The sequence below is a fragment of the Convolutriloba macropyga genome, chromosome 1 (genome assembly GCF_964194025.1).
Source record: "Convolutriloba macropyga chromosome 1, txConMacr16.3, whole genome shotgun sequence".
Classification (NCBI taxonomy): domain Eukaryota; kingdom Metazoa; phylum Xenacoelomorpha; order Acoela; family Convolutidae; genus Convolutriloba; species Convolutriloba macropyga.
In genome coordinates, this window is record NC_134468.1 from 48,967,516 (window position 1) to 48,987,315 (window position 19,800).

Consider the following 19,800-nt stretch of genomic DNA (forward strand, 5'->3'; position numbering starts at 1 on the left):
GTAAAATTGCAACAAAGCATTTTAGCTATAGTATAGACATGTTTTGTTGCCAGCAAATACTTGGCCGGAAAATGGAATTATCAGATTAAAAAAGTCCAGTTTTCTCAAACTTCTCGGCACAATTATGTTCCAGGTTGTTTTTAGCAATTTTTAAGCAACTGGATTGTAATAGATTGATAATACATAAAATATTTTACTTATATAGAGTTCAGTTCTTGTTGTATTGGAAAGGTGAAAAGATGAAAAAATGTTCCAGGAACAATTGATTCAGCTTTTAAATGGCTTTCCAATGATGCCACTATTGCATCTTTCTGCAAAAAGATATTGATCGGCTAAAATTGACTTAATAAAACGGTAGGTCTGGTATACCCCAGTTGAGAGGTCGAATTTATGAAAAGACTTATAAAGTCGACATGGGGGTAATTTCTCTACCTTAAATACACGGTCAACTTCCTTAGTGATATTCGACCTAAAGTCTTTTCACAAGTCGGCGAACGGTCTTTTCATATTCAATATTGATCCACCAATAGTCTGTTCATATCTGATATCGTCGACTTAAACTCTTTTCACAAGTCGACCAATGGTCTTTTCATATCCAGTACGGTCGACCTTAAGTCTGCTCATAGGTCTCTTTTAACAAATGCTCGGTGCATTTTTAGGGGTTCATGGGTACTTTAAACTGAGTGTTGAGTACCCCGTATGTACAAAGATAGCATCAAATGCACTAGAAACATGTCAAAGATATGAAATAGAAGGACAATACGTTGGCTCGAAAAAAGATTTGGAAAAAAAAATTTTGTCTTTGGCCATAATTTGTTGCAAACTGAAATAAAACAATTAACACCTGAAACTACATTATATGCAAAAACGTAATTGTCAGAACTCAAAGTCGACCATTGCCATATCGGTTGACCTAAAGTCGACCATGACCATATTGGTCGACCTAAAGTCGACCATGACCATTAGGGTTGACCTAAAGTCGACAATGACCATAATGGTCGACCAAGACTATTAGCGTCAACATAAAATCATTTCATACCCAACATCGGTCGACCACTGTCTTTCTATACCCGATATTGGTCGACCACAGTCTTTTCATAATTCGACTTCTCAACTGGGGTAATAATGTATAAAAATTCCTAGCCCCCAAATAAATTTGGAGGGTTGGAACAAAAAGCAAAAGCCGGCAAACGGATTAAACCTTAATAAGAAAAGGCAATAAAAATTTCTCAGTACTGACTTAAAGCATCCAGATAACTTACAAGAATCGCAGCTCTCGTTCGAGAAGTTTCTGTCGGGGTTTGTCAGATTACCATCGTTCCCACTTTGGCCCTGTGGAACCATCAGCTGCGAAGTGCCAATTCCAGCACCTACTCCGGAACCCGAAGTGCCCTGGTCTCTATCTCGGTCTCTGTCTCTACTCCCACTGCTTCCACTGTCCCGATAGGTGCTGAAGTTAGGACTGGTAGAGGAGTGGTGGTAGAGGGAATTGCTGGCACCACTGCTGTTGGACATTGTCTGGCCTCCTCCAGAACTGCTTCCAGTGCCACCACCACTGCCGGAGTTGAAGCGACTGGGAGAGCGGGAATCAGTCCGATAGCCCAAATCCGCAGATTCTCGTCTGAAAAACATTCAATGCACAGCCTTGATTGAACATGACGGACTAACGTCGAAAGAATTGATGTCGAACGACAGACGGGGGGCTCAATTCTATCGTAGCCTGCTTCAGTCTGTGGGAGGTTTAGATCGCGCAAAACCCGATAAGTCAATTCAGCTATCAAGAGAAGTTATTGCAAAAAATACATCACATACGACTACAACTGAAAACAAATTTAATTCGAAAAATACTGACGAGACCATTGTGAACCGAAACTGAGAGACGCGAGTACTCATTGTATCATAACGTCTCATTGAAGTGCCTGACTTAAAAAATGTGCAATTATGCATTCTTGGTGGATGTGTGGTATCCTCATTGAGACTGATTGGTTCCCGTCGTGAAAGCGAGTTAAATTTTTCAATGTTGTCATTCCTAATTCTATTGGAGTTCGTGGGTTTTATGTTATGGGTAGTGTAGCTGTAGACTATTGTGTGTGGTGTTACTGACTTGTGTGTGTGGTGGGAGGAGGAGTGTGGACTGAGGGGGAGGTGTGGGTTGCTGGGGTTATTGTGGTGGGAAGAGGAGCCCACTGACCCATTGCTGGAGATGCTCTCTGTCCTGTTGTGGGAGGACAAAGTAGACGCATATCTGATTGCATTGAACACTGGGTCTATCTCTTCAACTGTATAACACATATACTCAATTTTATTCAGGCGCATCACATTTACACAACTTTTGCGGAATATTTAACCTGCCCCAAAAACGTGCATGTAACGTGCATGCAATTAACGTGTCGATGCAAAAATTTGTTTCAAATAGTCGGCAGATTTAAAGAAAGCATATCTTAGTTTGGTCCCATAGCGGTTGATACAATTAATGTTAGAAACTAAACGGTTACATCCTCAATCATAAGCACAATATAAGAGCGCTTCAAATCTCTTCTCTTCTGTCGATGCTTAAAAATAGATACCATAACTTTTGATCAACCTCTCCTTTCACTGTGCGATAAAAGGTTACGAGTGGTTTTCCCCTCTCATTGGGTGGCAGAAGTTCACTGAAAAAAATTTGATAAAATATTTTAAATAGTAGACAATTTTAGAATCATTCAGAAAATAAGCTTTCTTTTCTTAATGCTGATCACAATCGCTCCTTACAAGTGAAGTGAGCCCATGATGAGCCCGCAATATTAACAAGATAACGAGTAGATTTCCGGATAAACGCTAAATTCACTGCTTAGTAAAAAAGGTTAAGAGGCTAATTCTCAAATTTCAGAACTCCATTTATGTCATGTTTGGTCGTTAAAAACTGACCTATGAAATCACACCAATAACATGATCACGCCAACGGTTGCAGTCGCTAAACGATATAGGTCCATCGAAAAAGATACTCTATCTCGTGTCGTTGTGCATTATCAGCAAAAATATCACCATTTTCACTTACCGCGGATGTTGAGCATATGATGGAATTCAGTTCTTGAAAGCCAAGAGCAATTAGAGCTCGGAGCCGAGGGTCTTGCAACCTTGTCTGAGCTCCAATTACGGAAGGATTCCCAGATCTGTTTTATTTATAGAAAGAATTAAACAAGCCTATAAACCTTAAAACTATCTACAAAAACGCTCCTATTTAAAAAACCTTGACCGTTAATTTGCTTCGAATATTCTTTACAAAATTTGAAATTTTTCAAGCTCATATTGATACTGATCACGCTGTATAACTGATAAACAATTCCCAGGTAAACACAATAAATAAGAAGACGATAAGTGGATAAAAAACAGCAAGATGGCGCGCGCGATTATGTGCATCGCACAGAATGTACCAACATACCTTTCACGGTAGCAAAAACATCTTTTAAAATCTGCCAGAGAGACCGTGGGGATTATTATCCAAAAGCTTATATGCATTGGAGAAAATTACTTGTTTTGTTTGAACCAAAAAAATATGCCGACTTTTTCCAAGAGAACAATCTTGAGAAAGATAAACTCAAAAACCAAAGCCCAGAACCAAAAAATAAACCTTTTTCAATTTTCGTTTTTGTCAATTGTTCACTACTCAAGGTTCGTTCATTCAGGTGTTCTTCGTTTTTTTTTCTAAAAAAGTGGATGTGGACTTTTTGAAGCAAATGTATTGCAAACTGTAATTTTGAAAATAAACTTTGAAACGTAACTTTTTTAAGTTTTTAGAAATTTTTTTTTCAATTCTGATAATTCATGACCACAACGGAACAACCAAGATTTAAAAATCTTGCAGAAGTGTTTTCAGCGAGATTGAAAAACAGAGTTTTGGAATCGGAGAAATTTTTAGGCGCAATTTGTATTAAATTTTATGAACTTATCTAATTTTTCTTTCATTCTGACAGTTTTTGCACTCTGCCTCTATTTGTGTCTAACTTTTGAATGCACTATCTCTCTCAGCGCTAATTATCCCATTCTCCCTCTCTCATATACACATAACGCACACAAAAAAGCACACCCATAAATACACCTCAACAAGCGTACACACCCACAAACACACAAACACAAACAAAGATACAAACTCACCACCAAAAAAGTTTTAAAAAATTCTTCTTGGCATCTAATCATTACTCAAAACACCTAATCATTACTTACTGCTCACTGCTCGTCACCCTTTATTCATGGCTTGATTGTTTTTTTGCTGGAAAAACAGGTGAGAATTTTTTATAGTAAAATTGACAGTAAAATCGGAAATAATCTTTTGAAGGTTTTCAAAAATTTTGTTACTTTTTGTGTTCAATGAGCTCAAGGGGACAATAAATTTCAATTAGTTTTTCATAAAGTGGCAAACGTGTTATCAGCGAGGCTTAAAATAAACATGATTGGCATTGACCATATTTAAATATGCATTTTGTAGCAAATTTTAAGTAAATTTTTCTAATTTTCTATGATTTCTGCATAGTTATTGCTCTTTGCCTCCATTTGTGCCAAAAAAACTCTCTCTTTCCCTCTCACTGTCTTACACGCATACCACACCCATTGAACACATGCACACCCTTAGATACACCCACACAGGCGCACACGAACACACAAAAACACCCACACAAACACATACAAATCTCGCTACCCAAAAAAGAAGTTGAAATTTTTTTTTTTGGCATCTTATATTTTTACAATATTTTCACCTTTCATTTGTCTTTTGATTGTTTTTTTTTCTGAAAAACGAGTTGCGGATTTCTTGGGTTATTTTATTGGTAACAGTAAAACTGACAAAAAATGGAAATTAACATTTTGAATTATTTTGATGTTTTCTGTCATTTTTCTTTCATTAGCACAGTTTGCCTATTCGTTTCTTTCAAATTAAATAACCCAGGGTTGCTAAAACCTAGATATAACAGCCAGAATTTTGGTTCTGAATATTTTAGAAACAGCAATGTTCATAAAAATTTTATAACTTTCTAATACTTCTGACAGTTTTTGCTCTCTGCCTCTAGTTGTTTTTAAGGAACGTTTAAAACTGACTGTAAATTCATTATATTTCAATTTTATATTTATTTCATTTTACTACAGATAATTAGTTATAACTATCTGCCCTGACATTATAGAAAATACAAATATAAGATGAAAGATTTCCTAATTTTTTCATTAATGAATTTGGTTGATTTGATGTTCGTTTCATGATACTGGTTTTTTTACGTTTCCAAGGTTTTGCAAATACTGAATTGGTTACTTCTGATTAACTCAGACAAGTTTTTCGCCAAAAACATCTGAAGAATTTAGAAAAAAATATTTTTTTGCTGTAGTTTTACATTTTCAAAGGTTAATTTTTCTATTTGCAGAGCTCTAATTTGCTTGTGGTTTTCAATTTTACAAAAATCTTTTTGATACAGAGAAAAAAAGCTTCATACAATAGTTTTTAACCTGCAGAAAACAAAAAGACGAATAGAAATATTTTTAAAAGAGAATTTTGAGAAAAAAGAATTTATTCACCTTTTTGGAAATTTTCAGTTGTATAGTTTAATTTGTCATTGTTTAGACTTGGAACTGTAAAGCATTATTGAAAAAAAAATCAATCTAACCTAACTAATTTTATAGTCAGTCCCATCAAGTTGCAACGCTATCGAACGTTTCAAAGGTCAAAGTTCCATTTTGAAACCTGCAGATATTTAGCAAAATACTGTCCATTTGCATGCCCCAAGCTTTTCGAACGTTCGCTTGCGTTGCAACTTTATGGGATTTACTATAACCATAATATTTTTTGCTGGCTTCTACCTTAAATTTCATTGCAATCGGTCAGAAATCCTGGATATGTTAGAAAGATATGTAAGAATTAGTCTAAGCACCCTTAGCACCAACTAGCCATCACCAAACATTTCTGTGGCCTATTTGACCATTTGTGGGAGCAAACTTGCTAAAATCTACGCCATCGCATAACACAAATGACGAAATCTGTCAGAGTTATTGCTCATTTTGTTTGAATTTAGCACAGTTATCAGCTAATTGTATCCTCCAATTTGAGGCCAAAATTTTGCAAGAAATGCGCTTAAAAACGTTTTAAGCAATTAACTTTTTTCCATTTATTTTGTACCAAAATGAATTTCACCATACTTTGCTGATCCTTTCTTGCATATTTTTTACATTTAAGCAATTGGGTCAATCAGAATTACAGTTATGGACTGGTCGGACTGAACACATGGAACTTTCTGAGAAACTCGACAATTTTAGCGTATTTTCTGCAAAATTGCCAATTAATAAGGGATACCAAGAAACCAACCTTCGTCATTAGTGGAGAAGAGTTAGTCGATGTGGTATATTATAAGCTGTAACTGGTGATATTAGAAAATATTGTGTTATTAACGTTATAACTGACTTCACTTTACTTACAAACTGACTTGGACCGTTCTGTTCTCCATCCATGTGGAGTGATTTTCTAAATTGCAAAAGTCAACAACTGAACATGTGCATAAATTAACCTAAGTCATATTCAGGGTTGGGGAGTGGGTGGGGGTGGGGTGCCGCTTATTTTAAGGGAACTGAAACAAGTACATCAGGCAATCTACAACTCTATGTAATGGATATAGAGAACTCATTTGAACGACACATAATAAGAACACTTTTCAGGACAACGTTTTCTTGTTTATCTATATTCTTCTAGTCATATACGCTTTGACCCACTTCAAATAAATCAAGAATTATAATTGCGCAAGAAACTTGCTTTGACAATTGAGATTCTTGGAATTATTATGCAATTAGTCGTATTTGGAATTAGTCGTATTTGGAAAAAAATGAACAATGATAGCTCTGAGAAGCCAAAAATCCTCATACATTCATTAAATGTATTTCTCTAACACGTGTGCATATGTTTTCAATTGAGTTATGTTAATATTAAGTATATCCTGTGTCATTGCCATCGGGAAGAGAGATATTTTAGCGAATCAGACAAACAAAAAATTTCTCTGTCCTTAAGAAAGAAATGCAGTGATTGGAGCATTGCATTATTGACATTGTAATGACAGAGTTCGTAAGAAAAAGCAGAACTTGTAAAATTTACATTTGGAATCCACGACACTACTAGGCATGATACTTATAATTTTTGAAACACTCCTTAACAAAGTCTCTGGGTTCTTGTTTTGTGTCGTTCAAAAGATATCCAGCATGCAACGCAATGTGGTAATATCAGGCTCTATTATCAATTCATGTCATTTGCTGTGTGTCAGGGAGATAGTAAATACGCACCGCCTCCTGCTTTTCCTTTCTTGTAGGCAAAAATACAAAGCAACACGCGTCAATGTTTTTCCACAATGCTCTTACATTCATTGAAATTTGATATTCAAACCAAATTAGGTTGTAACAATTGCTCTTGGGAAATTGCTGAGTTATACCTTAATTGGAATATCAGTTGACGATAAAAATGACAGATAGAATTACTAAATAAGGAAAATTGAGCTCAAATGACGTCACAAAAGCAATTGAAAGGATTTCAAATGAAGTGGAATGTATAAAACTTTTCAGACCTAGGAGCTGAATTGGAGATTCAAAGGGGCTATGAGTCCATAGCTACAATAGATATTTGAGAGGAGTTTTTAAAAAAGATGAGTTATTGAGAATAATAAGAACAAGGATGCTCGTTAATGTGCGTTCGCACATGATGTTCCGACCCGAGCTCATCTACATTTTGACTTAATTGTCAAACAAATGAAGAGATAACAAAATAGATGTTCGAGTTGAAAAAAATCGTTACACAACCTTACTATTAATTGAATTACACAATGCCATGCCTCATTACAGCGCTCGCAAGATCTGCCACAAAAAGATTACAAAAATAGAAAAAACACAAACAAAAAAATAAGCAAAAACAAAAATTAGAGGCAAAAACTCAATATCTAAATTTAAAAGCGCCTAGTAACAACGTCAAAATGCAATCAGATCCAATACTAATTACACAAATTCAATTGTTCCTAACTATACAGCAGATGGAAATTTTACTTAATGAGACTAGGTAAAAAGTCGGCAAATAGAAGAAATATTAAGGCGAAATCATCAACATTCAACAAAAATTCATCATGAAACCAATAGGACATGTCTTTGGTTAGACTAAGTAATGAGAACGGAGTAAAGATCCAGAAAAACTCAAAAAATTACAAACAAGTTTCGAATAAGCAAATTACTGAGGCCATTAAAATCATAAGGATTTATCTGAAAATTATGTAATTTTGTTTCAATTTGTATTTAGACTAATTCATTCAAAATTTTATTGGAGAACAAATCAGTTCCTTTGGGCCACATTTGAAAATCATTGGGATCTAATATTACGCAAAAGTGCTATAATAAGAGAACATAACCGACTAACGTCGGGCGAATTGCTCTCAAACGACCGGCGAGCGGTTGGCTTCGTCAGTAGATAGCCACGGGGGGGGGGGGGGGGGGGCAGGGGTTGATGGGGGGCAACACTGGGTTGGGGGTGGGACAACAGCGCGGTGGGGGTGGAGGCAATAGTGGGGGTGGTGGTGGGAGGTCAACAGGGGGGGTCTCAACCTCTAAGAACCACCCTTCACACCATAAGTATAAGTCTCTAAAGCAGTTTGAGCTAAAACAGAGCTGAAAGGCTCTAAGAGCACATAATGCCCGCTGGGCGCTACCTGTTTATTCCGTTTTTGAGGACGAAAAGTCAAAAACGTCAGACGAAAAAATGGTCAAGCGAAAAATCGCATAAAAAAAGACCGACGTTTGAGAGCAATTAAAAAAAGAAACACAAAAACACAACTCACAAAACTTTTATGAAAACCTATATTGTCCAACAAACAAAACACAAGTTACAGCATAATATCAGTAGACATGTTAACTTTTAAAACACAAGGAATCGGATGATACCTGTCAATGATGAGAATAGGTTACAAGTTGACGAAAAGAACAACAAAAAGTGAAAAGTTTGAAAAATCATTGAAAAAGTATAATAATAAAAACTTTAAGACCATTAGCTATAAACTGACCGCTTCGGGAAACTTCAGTCAACCTGTCGTCAACTAAAAGCTGACGAGACCGTTCAGCTTTTTGCGGCCACCTGAAGAACTAAAAAACAGGATAAAACAGCAAATTAAAAAAAAGTTGAGCGAGAAAAGTCCAAGCTATCAAAAAATAAACTTTTCAGTAGAATGTCCTATAGTTCCTGTTAATTTTTCCTTATAATTGGGATTCTTGTTTTTTCAACAATATGTTTTGAAAAAATCAACAAATTTTAACAAATACATTAAAACCACGAAGATTTTAAGAAAATCCGTAGTATCAACGCCATTAAAATCAATCGCTATCAACGGAAGCCAAAAAGTGCGCTACGTTATGCCTCAAAGGGACAAAAAGGACGTTTAAAATCCTTCATATGTTATCAATCAGATAATTCTATAAGTCATTGATTGTGAAAACAACAACAAACACAAGCAAAACCCAAAAATTCAGTAGAAAGAAAGTATCGAGGCCACTGAAACCACAATTTTTTCACTGAAAACTTTATATATGATCCATTGAACGTCGTTTCTAAACCAATAGGAACTATCAATATTGGGATAAGGCGATAAGATTTCAATAGGAACCAAAAAGAGGAGAAAAAAACAAAAAATAAAAAAAATATGAAAACTCGTGCATCGAAGTCATAAAACCACTAGTTAGAAGATAAAACCCCTAACTAGATTCTTTCTGATTAAAAAAATGAAAAAGGTGCGGTCATTACTGAGACTGACTTACAGTTCACAAAAATAAGTTTAATATTGGGGAACGTTCAAAAATATTTCAAAAGTTTATTTTTAAAGTCTTAACAGACTTTAAATTCAATAGTTTTCACAAAAAGTCGATAAATACGCTCAATTATGCCTCCATGGGAGCATATGGATGGTTGTCATGCATAGGTAATCAGTAAGACATCACAATAGGTCTTATGACTATGAAAATAACAACAAATACAGGCCAAAATCAAACATTCAGTAGAAAAGTGGGAGAAGAAAATGTGGAAGCTATTAAAACCTTAAGTTTTTCTCTGAACACTTTATCTACGATTCATTGAACGTCTTCTTTAAGTCAATGGGATCTATCAGTTTTAGGATAATGTGATAAGATTTCAAAAGAAACCTATAATACGAAAAAATCCAAAAAATTTTTTAATTTTTTTGTGAAAGTTTGTGACATTGAAGTTATATAGCCAATAGTCACAAGATAAGATAGCTAACTTAGCAGATTAATTTTGGTTGCGGTAGAAAGAAAGGGGTCCTATAGTTACTAAGACTGAGTTACAGTTAACGAAAATGAGTTTATGCTCGGTTAATATTTAAAAAAATCGAAAAAATTATTTTTAAAGTCTTAACAGCCATTAGCTGTCCACTCAATGCACTAGATAGGCTAACTTAATGCTCGTTAGGAAACCTTTTGCACTTCAAGTCAACGAGTCTATGCCATAAGAATCGAAAAATTTAGTAAAACCTCAAAAAGAAAATCAAAATTTCATTAAAAATTACGAATACTCAGAGTTGAAGCAAAAAAAAACATTTTTTCCCCACAAATTTTTTATGTCGCTTTTTTTATCACAAAATCTTTTTTTTCGCTTTTCGTCTATTAAGAACTCAAAATTGATTGTACTAAAAGTGAACAAATTCATGCCAAATATCCCATGTTCACACAAAACTTCAATCCTCGATAACTCTTCGAACAAAAACGAAATTCAGAAAAATCTTTAATTTCAAATTCTACGCTAGACGAGCTTTTTAATGATACCATTCACATTTCTCTACGATGAATATATCGATGGGCCAAAATTGTCAGAACAAAAAAAATCCATTTGAGTATATAGTTCCTCCCACAAGTGGGTTCGGAACAAATATTTGTGGGAGTGAGTGACTTACAGGTTGTCTTGTACAGTAGGATGCATTCTCTGAGCAGCTGACGTGAACAGCCATCTTGCAGTACTTACACTTGAGACCCTGCTTCACAATACCTACAAAACACAATCAGTCAACTCAATACAACTGCTGCCACTGCTGTGCTCTCTTGCACATTTTCATTTCATCTCCCCTAAAAGTTTTTATTTTCTCAAAATTGTATGAAATTTTTCATGACAATTTTGAAAGACCGGGGTTTGCGGAGATCTTGAAAGTTTGAAGACTATTTTAAGAAGCCACAAAATCACAACATTGCAATATACTCTTTCACTATCAATGAGGAAATCTTTTGCTCATTGATAGTGTGAAAGAGTTTATTTGCTCATTGACAGTATGAAAGAGTATATCACTATCAATAAGAGTTCTTCCGGTTGAGAAGCTTTTTCGACAAAGACGTTGTTCCGTCTTGCTTTATTTTTCGACTTTTCGCGTCTCGGAACTTCTGATGTCATGTACGATAGCAAAAACAAGGGCAGGCTATTGGGCAGTGCTGTAAACAAGTGCAGTATTTGTAAATATGATCCGTTGTAACAGAGAGACAATTGTTTCGGAAGTGCAAGACTTTGAATGACTATCTTCAATCTATTTTAAAGGCACGCGAATGAATTGGTGTCACTAATTGGTCCGAATTAATTTTGCAAACAAGGGAATTTGGCAATGATCGAACATCCCCAAACGAGTTTCAGTCTTGGGTCGGCTAATCAGTACTGATCACGTCTTATTTCAAGTCTTAAGGCTTGCCAAGTCTTGGCCAAGACTTCCCAAAGACTTGGCTAGTCTTAACCAAGACATGAAAAGTCTTAAAACAATATTAGTGAAAAATTCGAATTGACCAAAAAAGTTTCGTAACGTGCCATGATACGCACAGAATTGCAGTATAATCTCATTGCGAAACAATTCCACGTTAAATACGGGCTCAATTATGGTAGCTCGGCACCTGCCGTACGCCTATATTAGCGGCTTGGGATGGTTTAAGGCTCGCTTGGGCTGGTTTTTGGCCAAATTTTGTGTTTTCTTAGTACCTTCATTATTTTGACTATGTAGTTGAATCCAGTTTTTTTTTCAGATCGTTGACATGTCACCAGGAAAGTTTACTAAAAGGCAGGAAAACTCAGCAGCCCAATCAATCCCAAAAAAGCAAAAATACAAAAATACGGCCGTTTTAAGGGCTCAAATGGCGCTTTTAGCCACTGAAACCTCCATATCGCAGCCCTTCATGTTTCTCTCTCTCTCTCCATCTCTTTTTTTTCTCATCATTTTCTCTCCCCCTCTCTCTTCTCTCTCACACCCTTCTCCCTCCCCACCGTCCCCCTCATCCCTCTCCTCCTCTCTCTCCCTCTCCTCTCTCTCTCTCTCTCTCTCTCTCTCTCTCTCTCTCTCTCTCTCTTCCTTCTTTGTTTGACTGATTTTCTTCTGTTATAGCCAGGAAACAACCTTCTGTTGGACTGACTGCAAACAACTTTGCCCAGGAGTCCACGCAGGAAAAAAGGAGATCAAGAAAAATAAAATCAAGAAAATGCCAAAACTTTGAAAATCACGGAGTATAGCAATCTCAACTAGGTCTTGATCCTTCGCGTTCTTAAAGGATGAAAAGACTAATTTAACAAAGTAATAACTTTTTAGATAGTTTTTTCAATAATAATAATATTTAACAAATTATGGGTATATTCAAATATTGCGACCTTAAATTAATTGTTTTTTTCTCAAGTCGAGGTTAGAGTTCATGGATTTGAGACGAACGGTTATTTTACAAGATTCTTTTAAAACGAACGGTTGCTCTGTAAAATGCGGTTAATTTAGGCGTTTTACGGACCTATTTTCCACTATTTTTGACGTTTTTCCAGACGTGACAAGTGTTGTCCAAGACTTGACTCAAGACTTGTCAAGTCTTGGCCGAGACTTGTCCAAGACTTGCCAAGTCTTGAGACTTGATTTAAGACGTGCCAAGTCTAAAAAGTGACATGATCAGAGCTCTGATACAGTACTGAAGACTTGCAATAAGACTTTTTTTTGTGCTGATTAAGACCTGACGTTCAGTTCGGGATACTTACACAATATAAGAGCAAAAAAAGGATTTTCTCCGTTGATGAGCCAAACCCCATCCCTCACCCTGGGTACATTATTAGCAATTCTACGCCCACATGCTATGCTACGTATAATAAAATGCTAATAATACTTGATTTGCAAGTGGGGATTGTATAACGTACTAATTGGTATCAACGGTAAAACACATACTAGTCATTAAAGACAGATAGATAAAAGAGGGCAGCTGTTTGGACTGACCCCTGAGTAGGTTGCGGCAGTAGTCGCAGTATGTGAGTTTCTTGAAGGTGTACTCTACGAAGGCGTGGCTCCTCTCACTGTGGTCGAACATGCTGAACTTCTGCTCTAGGATGTGTTTGGTCTTACTGCTCAGCTGCAAGTCTCTTTCGGCGTCGTCAGGCCACCACTCGGCTGGCTTGAACAGCACCAGCTAAACACACATGTCATTCAATACAAATTCGCATACAAAATGTCTCATCAAAATGTTCTCATAAGATGTTCTCATCATTGAAACTGTCGATTTCAAGGGACACCGATTGGAAGCATCTGAAAAATGTAGATATTTAGGTGTAATAATTGATAGGGAACTGACATACCAAAATCAACTAAATAAGGTTATCAGTAAAATGGCTTCAGCAATCAGATCATTATATTTGGTTCGTTATCAGGTACCGCTAAAAACAAGAATAAATCTTTTTAAATCACTAGTTTTGTCTCATTTAGATTTTAGCGCAATTTTTTTTCAAAATTTACCATCTTACTCTATTGACAGAATTAACAAACAGATAAACTGGGGAATAAAAGTTTGCTTTATGAAAACCAAATACGATACTGCCAGATATCTACTTCTGGAGACTAAAATTCTTCCAGCAGAGCTCCAAATAACACGGGTGTCTTTAAATAGGTTTTTCAATATTCTCCAACAAACAAGAAATCGCTCTAATAAACATTTCAGATTTTTAGAAAACGTGCCTATTATTGTAAACAAACGAACCCATAACCTTTTCTTAGAACAAAAATGTAAGTCAAAATGGAGTAATGGTTCAATTGTTCGTAAGTTTATTCGAAAATGGAACACACTTCCAATTACAATTAGAAAAGAAACGTCGAAGACCAAATTTAAACAAAAAGTTACAGCGGAAATGCTTAAACAACACGAAAGAGTTCCAATAGACAGAAGGGTTGCAGGATTTAAACATATTTTTTATTAAATTATTTTACGAAAACCGAACCTTAGTTTGTTATAAATTAGAAAAAAATAATTTTTGATTAATAAATTTCTAACATGTAACATTAACCAAGTGGTTAGTTTAATTTACATGTTTGCAGATCAAAAAAATGTTGCATCAAAGAAGAGAAGAGAGAAACTAAAACATAGCTGGATGAATCCACAATTTGCCGCTAAATGCAAAAATCCCGACTTTTATTTTTAAAAATGCGTGTGTTAGTCTTGATATGTGTACCTCATTTACAGAGGTACAAAGGCTACAAAAGTTTTGTATAGTGTTTATTTTTTATAGAGAAAAAAGAAAAAAAATTGAGATCCTGGAACAAAAATTACTGGAAATTACTAGAACTCTCAATTCTGGAAGTCACGCATCTCCGAAATGATCAACAATTTGTTCTCATCTTTATATCAATCAAACTAAATAATGAAGTTTTTCAGCAAACGTAGCAAAAACTGCAGTATTTGCAATATGGTACTCTCGAAACTGTCATAATCATCATTCCAACAGTGACCAAAATAATATCCAAAGCTGTGTTGCCAGGATTTAAAAAATGATTGCTTAGTTTGAGATAACAAATGATAAAAACTGAACATTTCAGCACGGGTCAAAGAATTCAGTAAGTTGAAATTTTGAACTGAAAATATAAAAAAATGAGCTTATATTTATAGTGCCTATCTACGCTAAAATATACAGAGACAATTTAGATTAGCTAAAAAATATTTTGCATGATTGAAATGTGAAAATTTTCTCCTCTTTTTTCGCTACTTTTCATGGGAGTTGAGTTCATCAGTTTGAGATCAGTGGATGTTAGAATCAGATTTCTATAGGTGGGAGGATTTAACTTCTGACACCTGACTGATAGATCAAATAAGATAATGATAGCGCCTAGACAAAAACAGAATCGTTTAAATTTGTGGCCATTTTTTCAAATCGATACAGCAATAGAGTTCACTAAGTAAGTTCTTCCTTCGCCCTCCAAAACTTTACCAAAAAAATTCGAATATCTTGATGTTCTTTCAAAACCATCACAATATCTTTACCCGGAAAAAGCAATTTTCTAAAAATGTTCAAATTATATACAGCAGATATGCCCAGATTACAACGGCAAAGCCCTAATTTTTCAAAATATCTTTTCGTCTCAAAAAAATAATGGGTCAAATGCAGCTCGATTTTTTAATAATAATTTTAAAAAATTGTAATGGTTTTTAACAAAATTTCCTCGCAAAAATTATATAAACGTTTCGGAAAAATAGTTTTAAACTCAGAATTAAATTTGCTGCCTCAAAACCGGGGCAAAGTATGTTGAAAATGTTTCACAGAGCAAAAATTGACTATTGTAAATTTTATTAGGACAATGTAATTCCAAATCTTACGGTATCCATACTGATTTCAATTAACATATTAAAAAACAAGATATCTCTCCAGCTTGCAAAAACAAGGTTGAACTCAGTCATAGAATTGGTTGGGGTATTCCAGAGCAACTGGTATGAATTGAAGAACAATAATTGTAATATTTGTTGAACAAAATCATATTCAGACATAAACAAAAACTTTTCTAAAGATTTTAGAAAAACAAGTTTTCATAAAACAAACGCTTGCAAAAAAATGCACGTGCGTGCATAGCCACACACAAAATACAAAACAAGACACATATAAACAAATTTAAAATTTACCTTCTTTGCCGACAGTTGTTACTCAAAATTCGTCACGATTCGATTAGGTCTTCTTTGTTTTAAAAAAAAAACGAGGTAAGAAGTATTCGGAGCGCTTGTATTGTTGATCGTAATTTCGGCAAACAAATTTCAAATCGAAATGCTTAGAATGTATCCAAAAATTTTGTCCTTTTTGACGTTTCCAGAGCAAAATGGGTTAATTAGTTTTAAAATCTTGCAGATGTGTTAACAGTTGGATTTATTTAACACAATTTAGTTTTCGAAAATTTAAATTTTAAATTTTATAAACGGAAATTGTAGCAAATATTATATCAATTTTCAAGAGTTCTGCCAGGTTTTTGTACTCTGATTCTATTTCTGTCCACCATCTAAAAGAACGTTTCTGTTGGCATAAAGGTGAGTTATTTTGTAGTGCTGAGAAAAACCAGTTCACAGTAAAATTTACGTTTTGAGATTTTAATTTTAATTTTAATTCTAAAATTCTAATTTCGTAGAGTCGTTTCACGATCGATAGGCTGCTTAGTTCATTAATCGTAGTTTCGTCGAGCAATTTCGTAATACAGAGAAACGATTTCACTCAAATTTTAAAAAAATAATTATTAACATTTTTTTATTGTGGTTCTGGCAATCCTTCAACTCTTTAACTGTCAAAGTTTTATTGCATTATACTTTTCAATATTCAGTTGAGCGGTCTTCGCTGACAACACAACAAAAACAAAATAATAAAATTTCCGGCTTTGATTTTCAACAAAAAATTGTTGACTTGTTGTTCATTTCAAGCAACCAATTTTTGAGTGTGCTCTTTAAGATGAACACCTAAACTATAAAGCCAAGTTTAGGTTTTTTGTTTGCTTGTACTAAATGCCAAAATAATGGTTGCGTATGCATTAGTTTCAATTCATGGCGGCATAATCACCTTGCAAAAGCGGGGTGGTTTGTGCTAGAATTGTATGTGCCATTGAATGAAAAGAAAACAATAAGAAACAAAACTTTTAAGTTCGGTTGCATGCCGACGTGAGGTTGTAACAGAAAAGTGCTTAGTGCCCGATTCCTGATATCAAAAGCTGAAAGAGCAAAAAAAAGAATTAAGCATGCGTATAGAGTGTTTGTGAAGAACTACCGCCTTATCTAGACCAATTTATAAAACAAAACAAAAATGGTAATAAGGATAAATCAGAATAATTAAATTGAACGATAAGAAGAGAGTTGCAACCCTAGTTTTTATCTGATTTGCTTATGTTAAATTATTTAAACTCGAACAATTTATTAATGGTCTGATGAATAAAAAATATCTATGGCCAGCAAATTTTGCCATTAATTTTTCAATTTCTACGATGAAATGGAAAAGCCTCTTTTCAGTTGTTTTCCCCAGCTCTATATAATTGATCTGTTTGCACGCTCCAAAAATAATCCCATTTTGGCACATGCAGATAATTTACTTTGTCCACGGTAATTGGTCGGCTCTAATTTGCTTCCAGCTATAATTTCCACTCTACTTTTCAATCCTCAAGTCAATGACTACCTAATATCTTTGCGTATTACATCTAAGTATTACATGAAAGACAAAATTCTGATGTGCCAACAAAAGGAAAAATATCAAATACGTGTTAGTGTTGAGAGATGAGCTACTTGAACCAAAAACAATACTAAAATTAATATTTGGTTGAAATTGAAAAGAACCGTTTCGTAAAGCATTCCAATAATTGAAACTGAGTTGTAATTAAATCTAATCGGCGTTCTTTTAGCCTGGAGCTCTCAAGCGCACTGGCCTCTAGATTTATTGTTATTTCTACAATTTCTACAATAAAATGGATATTTTTATTAGCTATATAATTTGATGAAAAGTGTGCGTTTCTTTTCTGTTTTTTCCCACAGTTCTATGTAACCAATCAGTTTTCACGCCCAAAAAGATTCTGATTATTGTTACTTAGAAATAAATTTGATTTTTTTTATTGACAGTAATTGGTGGGCTCCAATTGTAAATTGGATGGATGCTTGATGTCGATTGTCAAAAAATCATTTTGAGACGAAACTTCAAAAAAAAGCCTAAATCATCAAACCAAGCGTTTCTTTTGGTGCGCTAATCTATATGCCAAAACTATTCGTCGCATGTGCATGAATTTCAGTTTTTCGGTTCATCATTATTTTCAAAAGCAGTTTGGTTTGTGCTGGAATTGTATAAAATTACCGCCTTATACTCAACAAACATATATCTATTGAGAAAAACCCTGCAAAGAAATAATTCAAAACAACCAAATACTTGTTCAACAAGACGGCTTCTGCGAGAATCTGCGAAGCACATATTGTTCAAACATACGTCTCAAGTTTATCAAAACTTGTTCCTTGTTCTGTCTGATGGCTATCAGTTTAGCAAAGCCCAAAATGAAATAACTGTTGAAGCAACATTGACTACATATGTCGTTGATATGAGAATAGAATCACAACTTTCTTTTAGATATAACTTCAACAGATATTGAACCACCTGCATTGACTTTTTGCATTAAAAAATGACTTTTTTTCCTTGTCTACTTTTCTATCTGAAAATATGCCGAACTGATTAAATCTTTATCAATTAGCTGGAATGAAGATCCAGTTGAAAATTTTTTGCAGCAAAATTTCACCGAATATCAGGACGTTGTCAAAAATTTGAGTTCTTGAGTATGTCATGTTTCTTTTTTTAAATATAAACCCTGCGTAAAGTTATTTTTAATTCATTTGTCGTATATCCGGACAATTTCCAATTTCGAACAATAAATAAAAAAAGAAGAATAATCTACTCAAAATTCACGTGAAAAATCTAATGAAAAGTAATAAAGATTTTTTTTTTTACATTTTTGGTATTTAAATAATAGTTTTTGATCTTTATTGAACTCTGGTAGTTGTGATCTGCACATTCACTATTCAATCAATTCTAAAATTTGATGAGAAAGTTTTACTATTCAGATTTCAAAGAAATATGAGATTAAATGCTTTTTTTTTCGTTTTTTATAAAACTTTATCGTCTGTTTAACGTGTTAAACTAATGCTCTACGATTCTATTGCTCTCTGACGTTTTTCTGTTTGGTTGTATCAAAAACCTAACGAATTACAGAAGAAAAGCCTAAAATTAATGCTGAAAAGAAGAGAAGAGCTTGTGAAAATTATGAAAGAATGATTTTTTTGTCTTTTGAATAATTAATTTCTGTAAGGAAGTTTTTTCTTGGTTTTGTCTTCAAACAGATTTTCTTTATCGACTGTAATTATTGTTTTATAATTTATTGACTTTTTTAGCAATTATTTTAGCGTAAAATATTAATATTTAGTATCCTCCTCAACTTTATACTCACTCCCAACCTCCAAAATTTTTTGTTTTCATATTTTCCTTTCAATTTTCTTAAACAGCTCCTTTTTGGCAATTTTTAATCAAACTTGTATTTTCTTGATATATTTTAAAACTAGCCTCTAAGGGCTACAAAATGATGTTTCTCTCTTTTTCTGTACAATGCGTAAACAGAAGTTGAAATTTGACTGATGAAAAACAAGCCGACCTGTCATTTATATTTCTTATATTTTCATTTACATTTTATATATTCTTATTGGCCTGGACACGAGGTAAGGGTTTGGATCATGGAAGTGGCACTTTTGGCTTGTGGCACTTTTTGTCCCTGGATGTGGTTGCTAAGACATGCAAATAACGAAACCTCATATACAGTTGTCAACATACAAGGAAGTCAATGCTTGAAAAAAAATTGAATATGTGTTACGGATAGTTAATTGTCCCGTGTAAAACAATCTTGTTTAATCTACACTCATCTTTAATATCCTGCTACTTGTTTCAGGTCCAAAGATTTAAAAGGTCTCAAAGAAGTAAAAACGTCGACTACCGAAAACCACAAAATAAGCGAA

The 19,800-nt window shown here is 34.4% G+C and overlaps 2 protein-coding genes across 10 annotated transcripts in view; both read right to left on the reverse strand.

The window, feature by feature from the left end:
* Positions 1 to 19,800, reverse strand: part of LOC142339915 (uncharacterized) — a 164,542-nt gene that overhangs the window by 75,199 nt on the left and 69,543 nt on the right. The gene's annotated exons all lie outside the window — the stretch shown is intronic.
* Positions 1 to 19,800, reverse strand: part of LOC142339873 (uncharacterized) — a 345,440-nt gene that overhangs the window by 15,364 nt on the left and 310,276 nt on the right. For 7 of the 9 annotated variants that reach the window (XM_075390195.1, XM_075390220.1, XM_075390202.1 and 4 more), the window contains 5 exons: positions 13,254 to 13,443; positions 10,935 to 11,026; positions 6,433 to 6,478; positions 2,105 to 2,279; positions 1,263 to 1,621 (listed from right to left, as the gene is read on the reverse strand). In XM_075390195.1, the coding sequence (XP_075246310.1) occupies positions 1,263 to 1,621; positions 2,105 to 2,279; positions 6,433 to 6,478; positions 10,935 to 11,026; positions 13,254 to 13,443 (862 nt within the window). Of the gene's footprint in view, positions 1 to 1,262; positions 1,622 to 2,104; positions 2,280 to 6,432; positions 6,479 to 7,284; positions 7,304 to 10,934; positions 11,027 to 13,253; positions 13,444 to 19,800 lie in introns of all 9 variants that reach the window. The other 2 variants (XM_075390257.1, XM_075390228.1) reach the window with 2 other exon arrangements.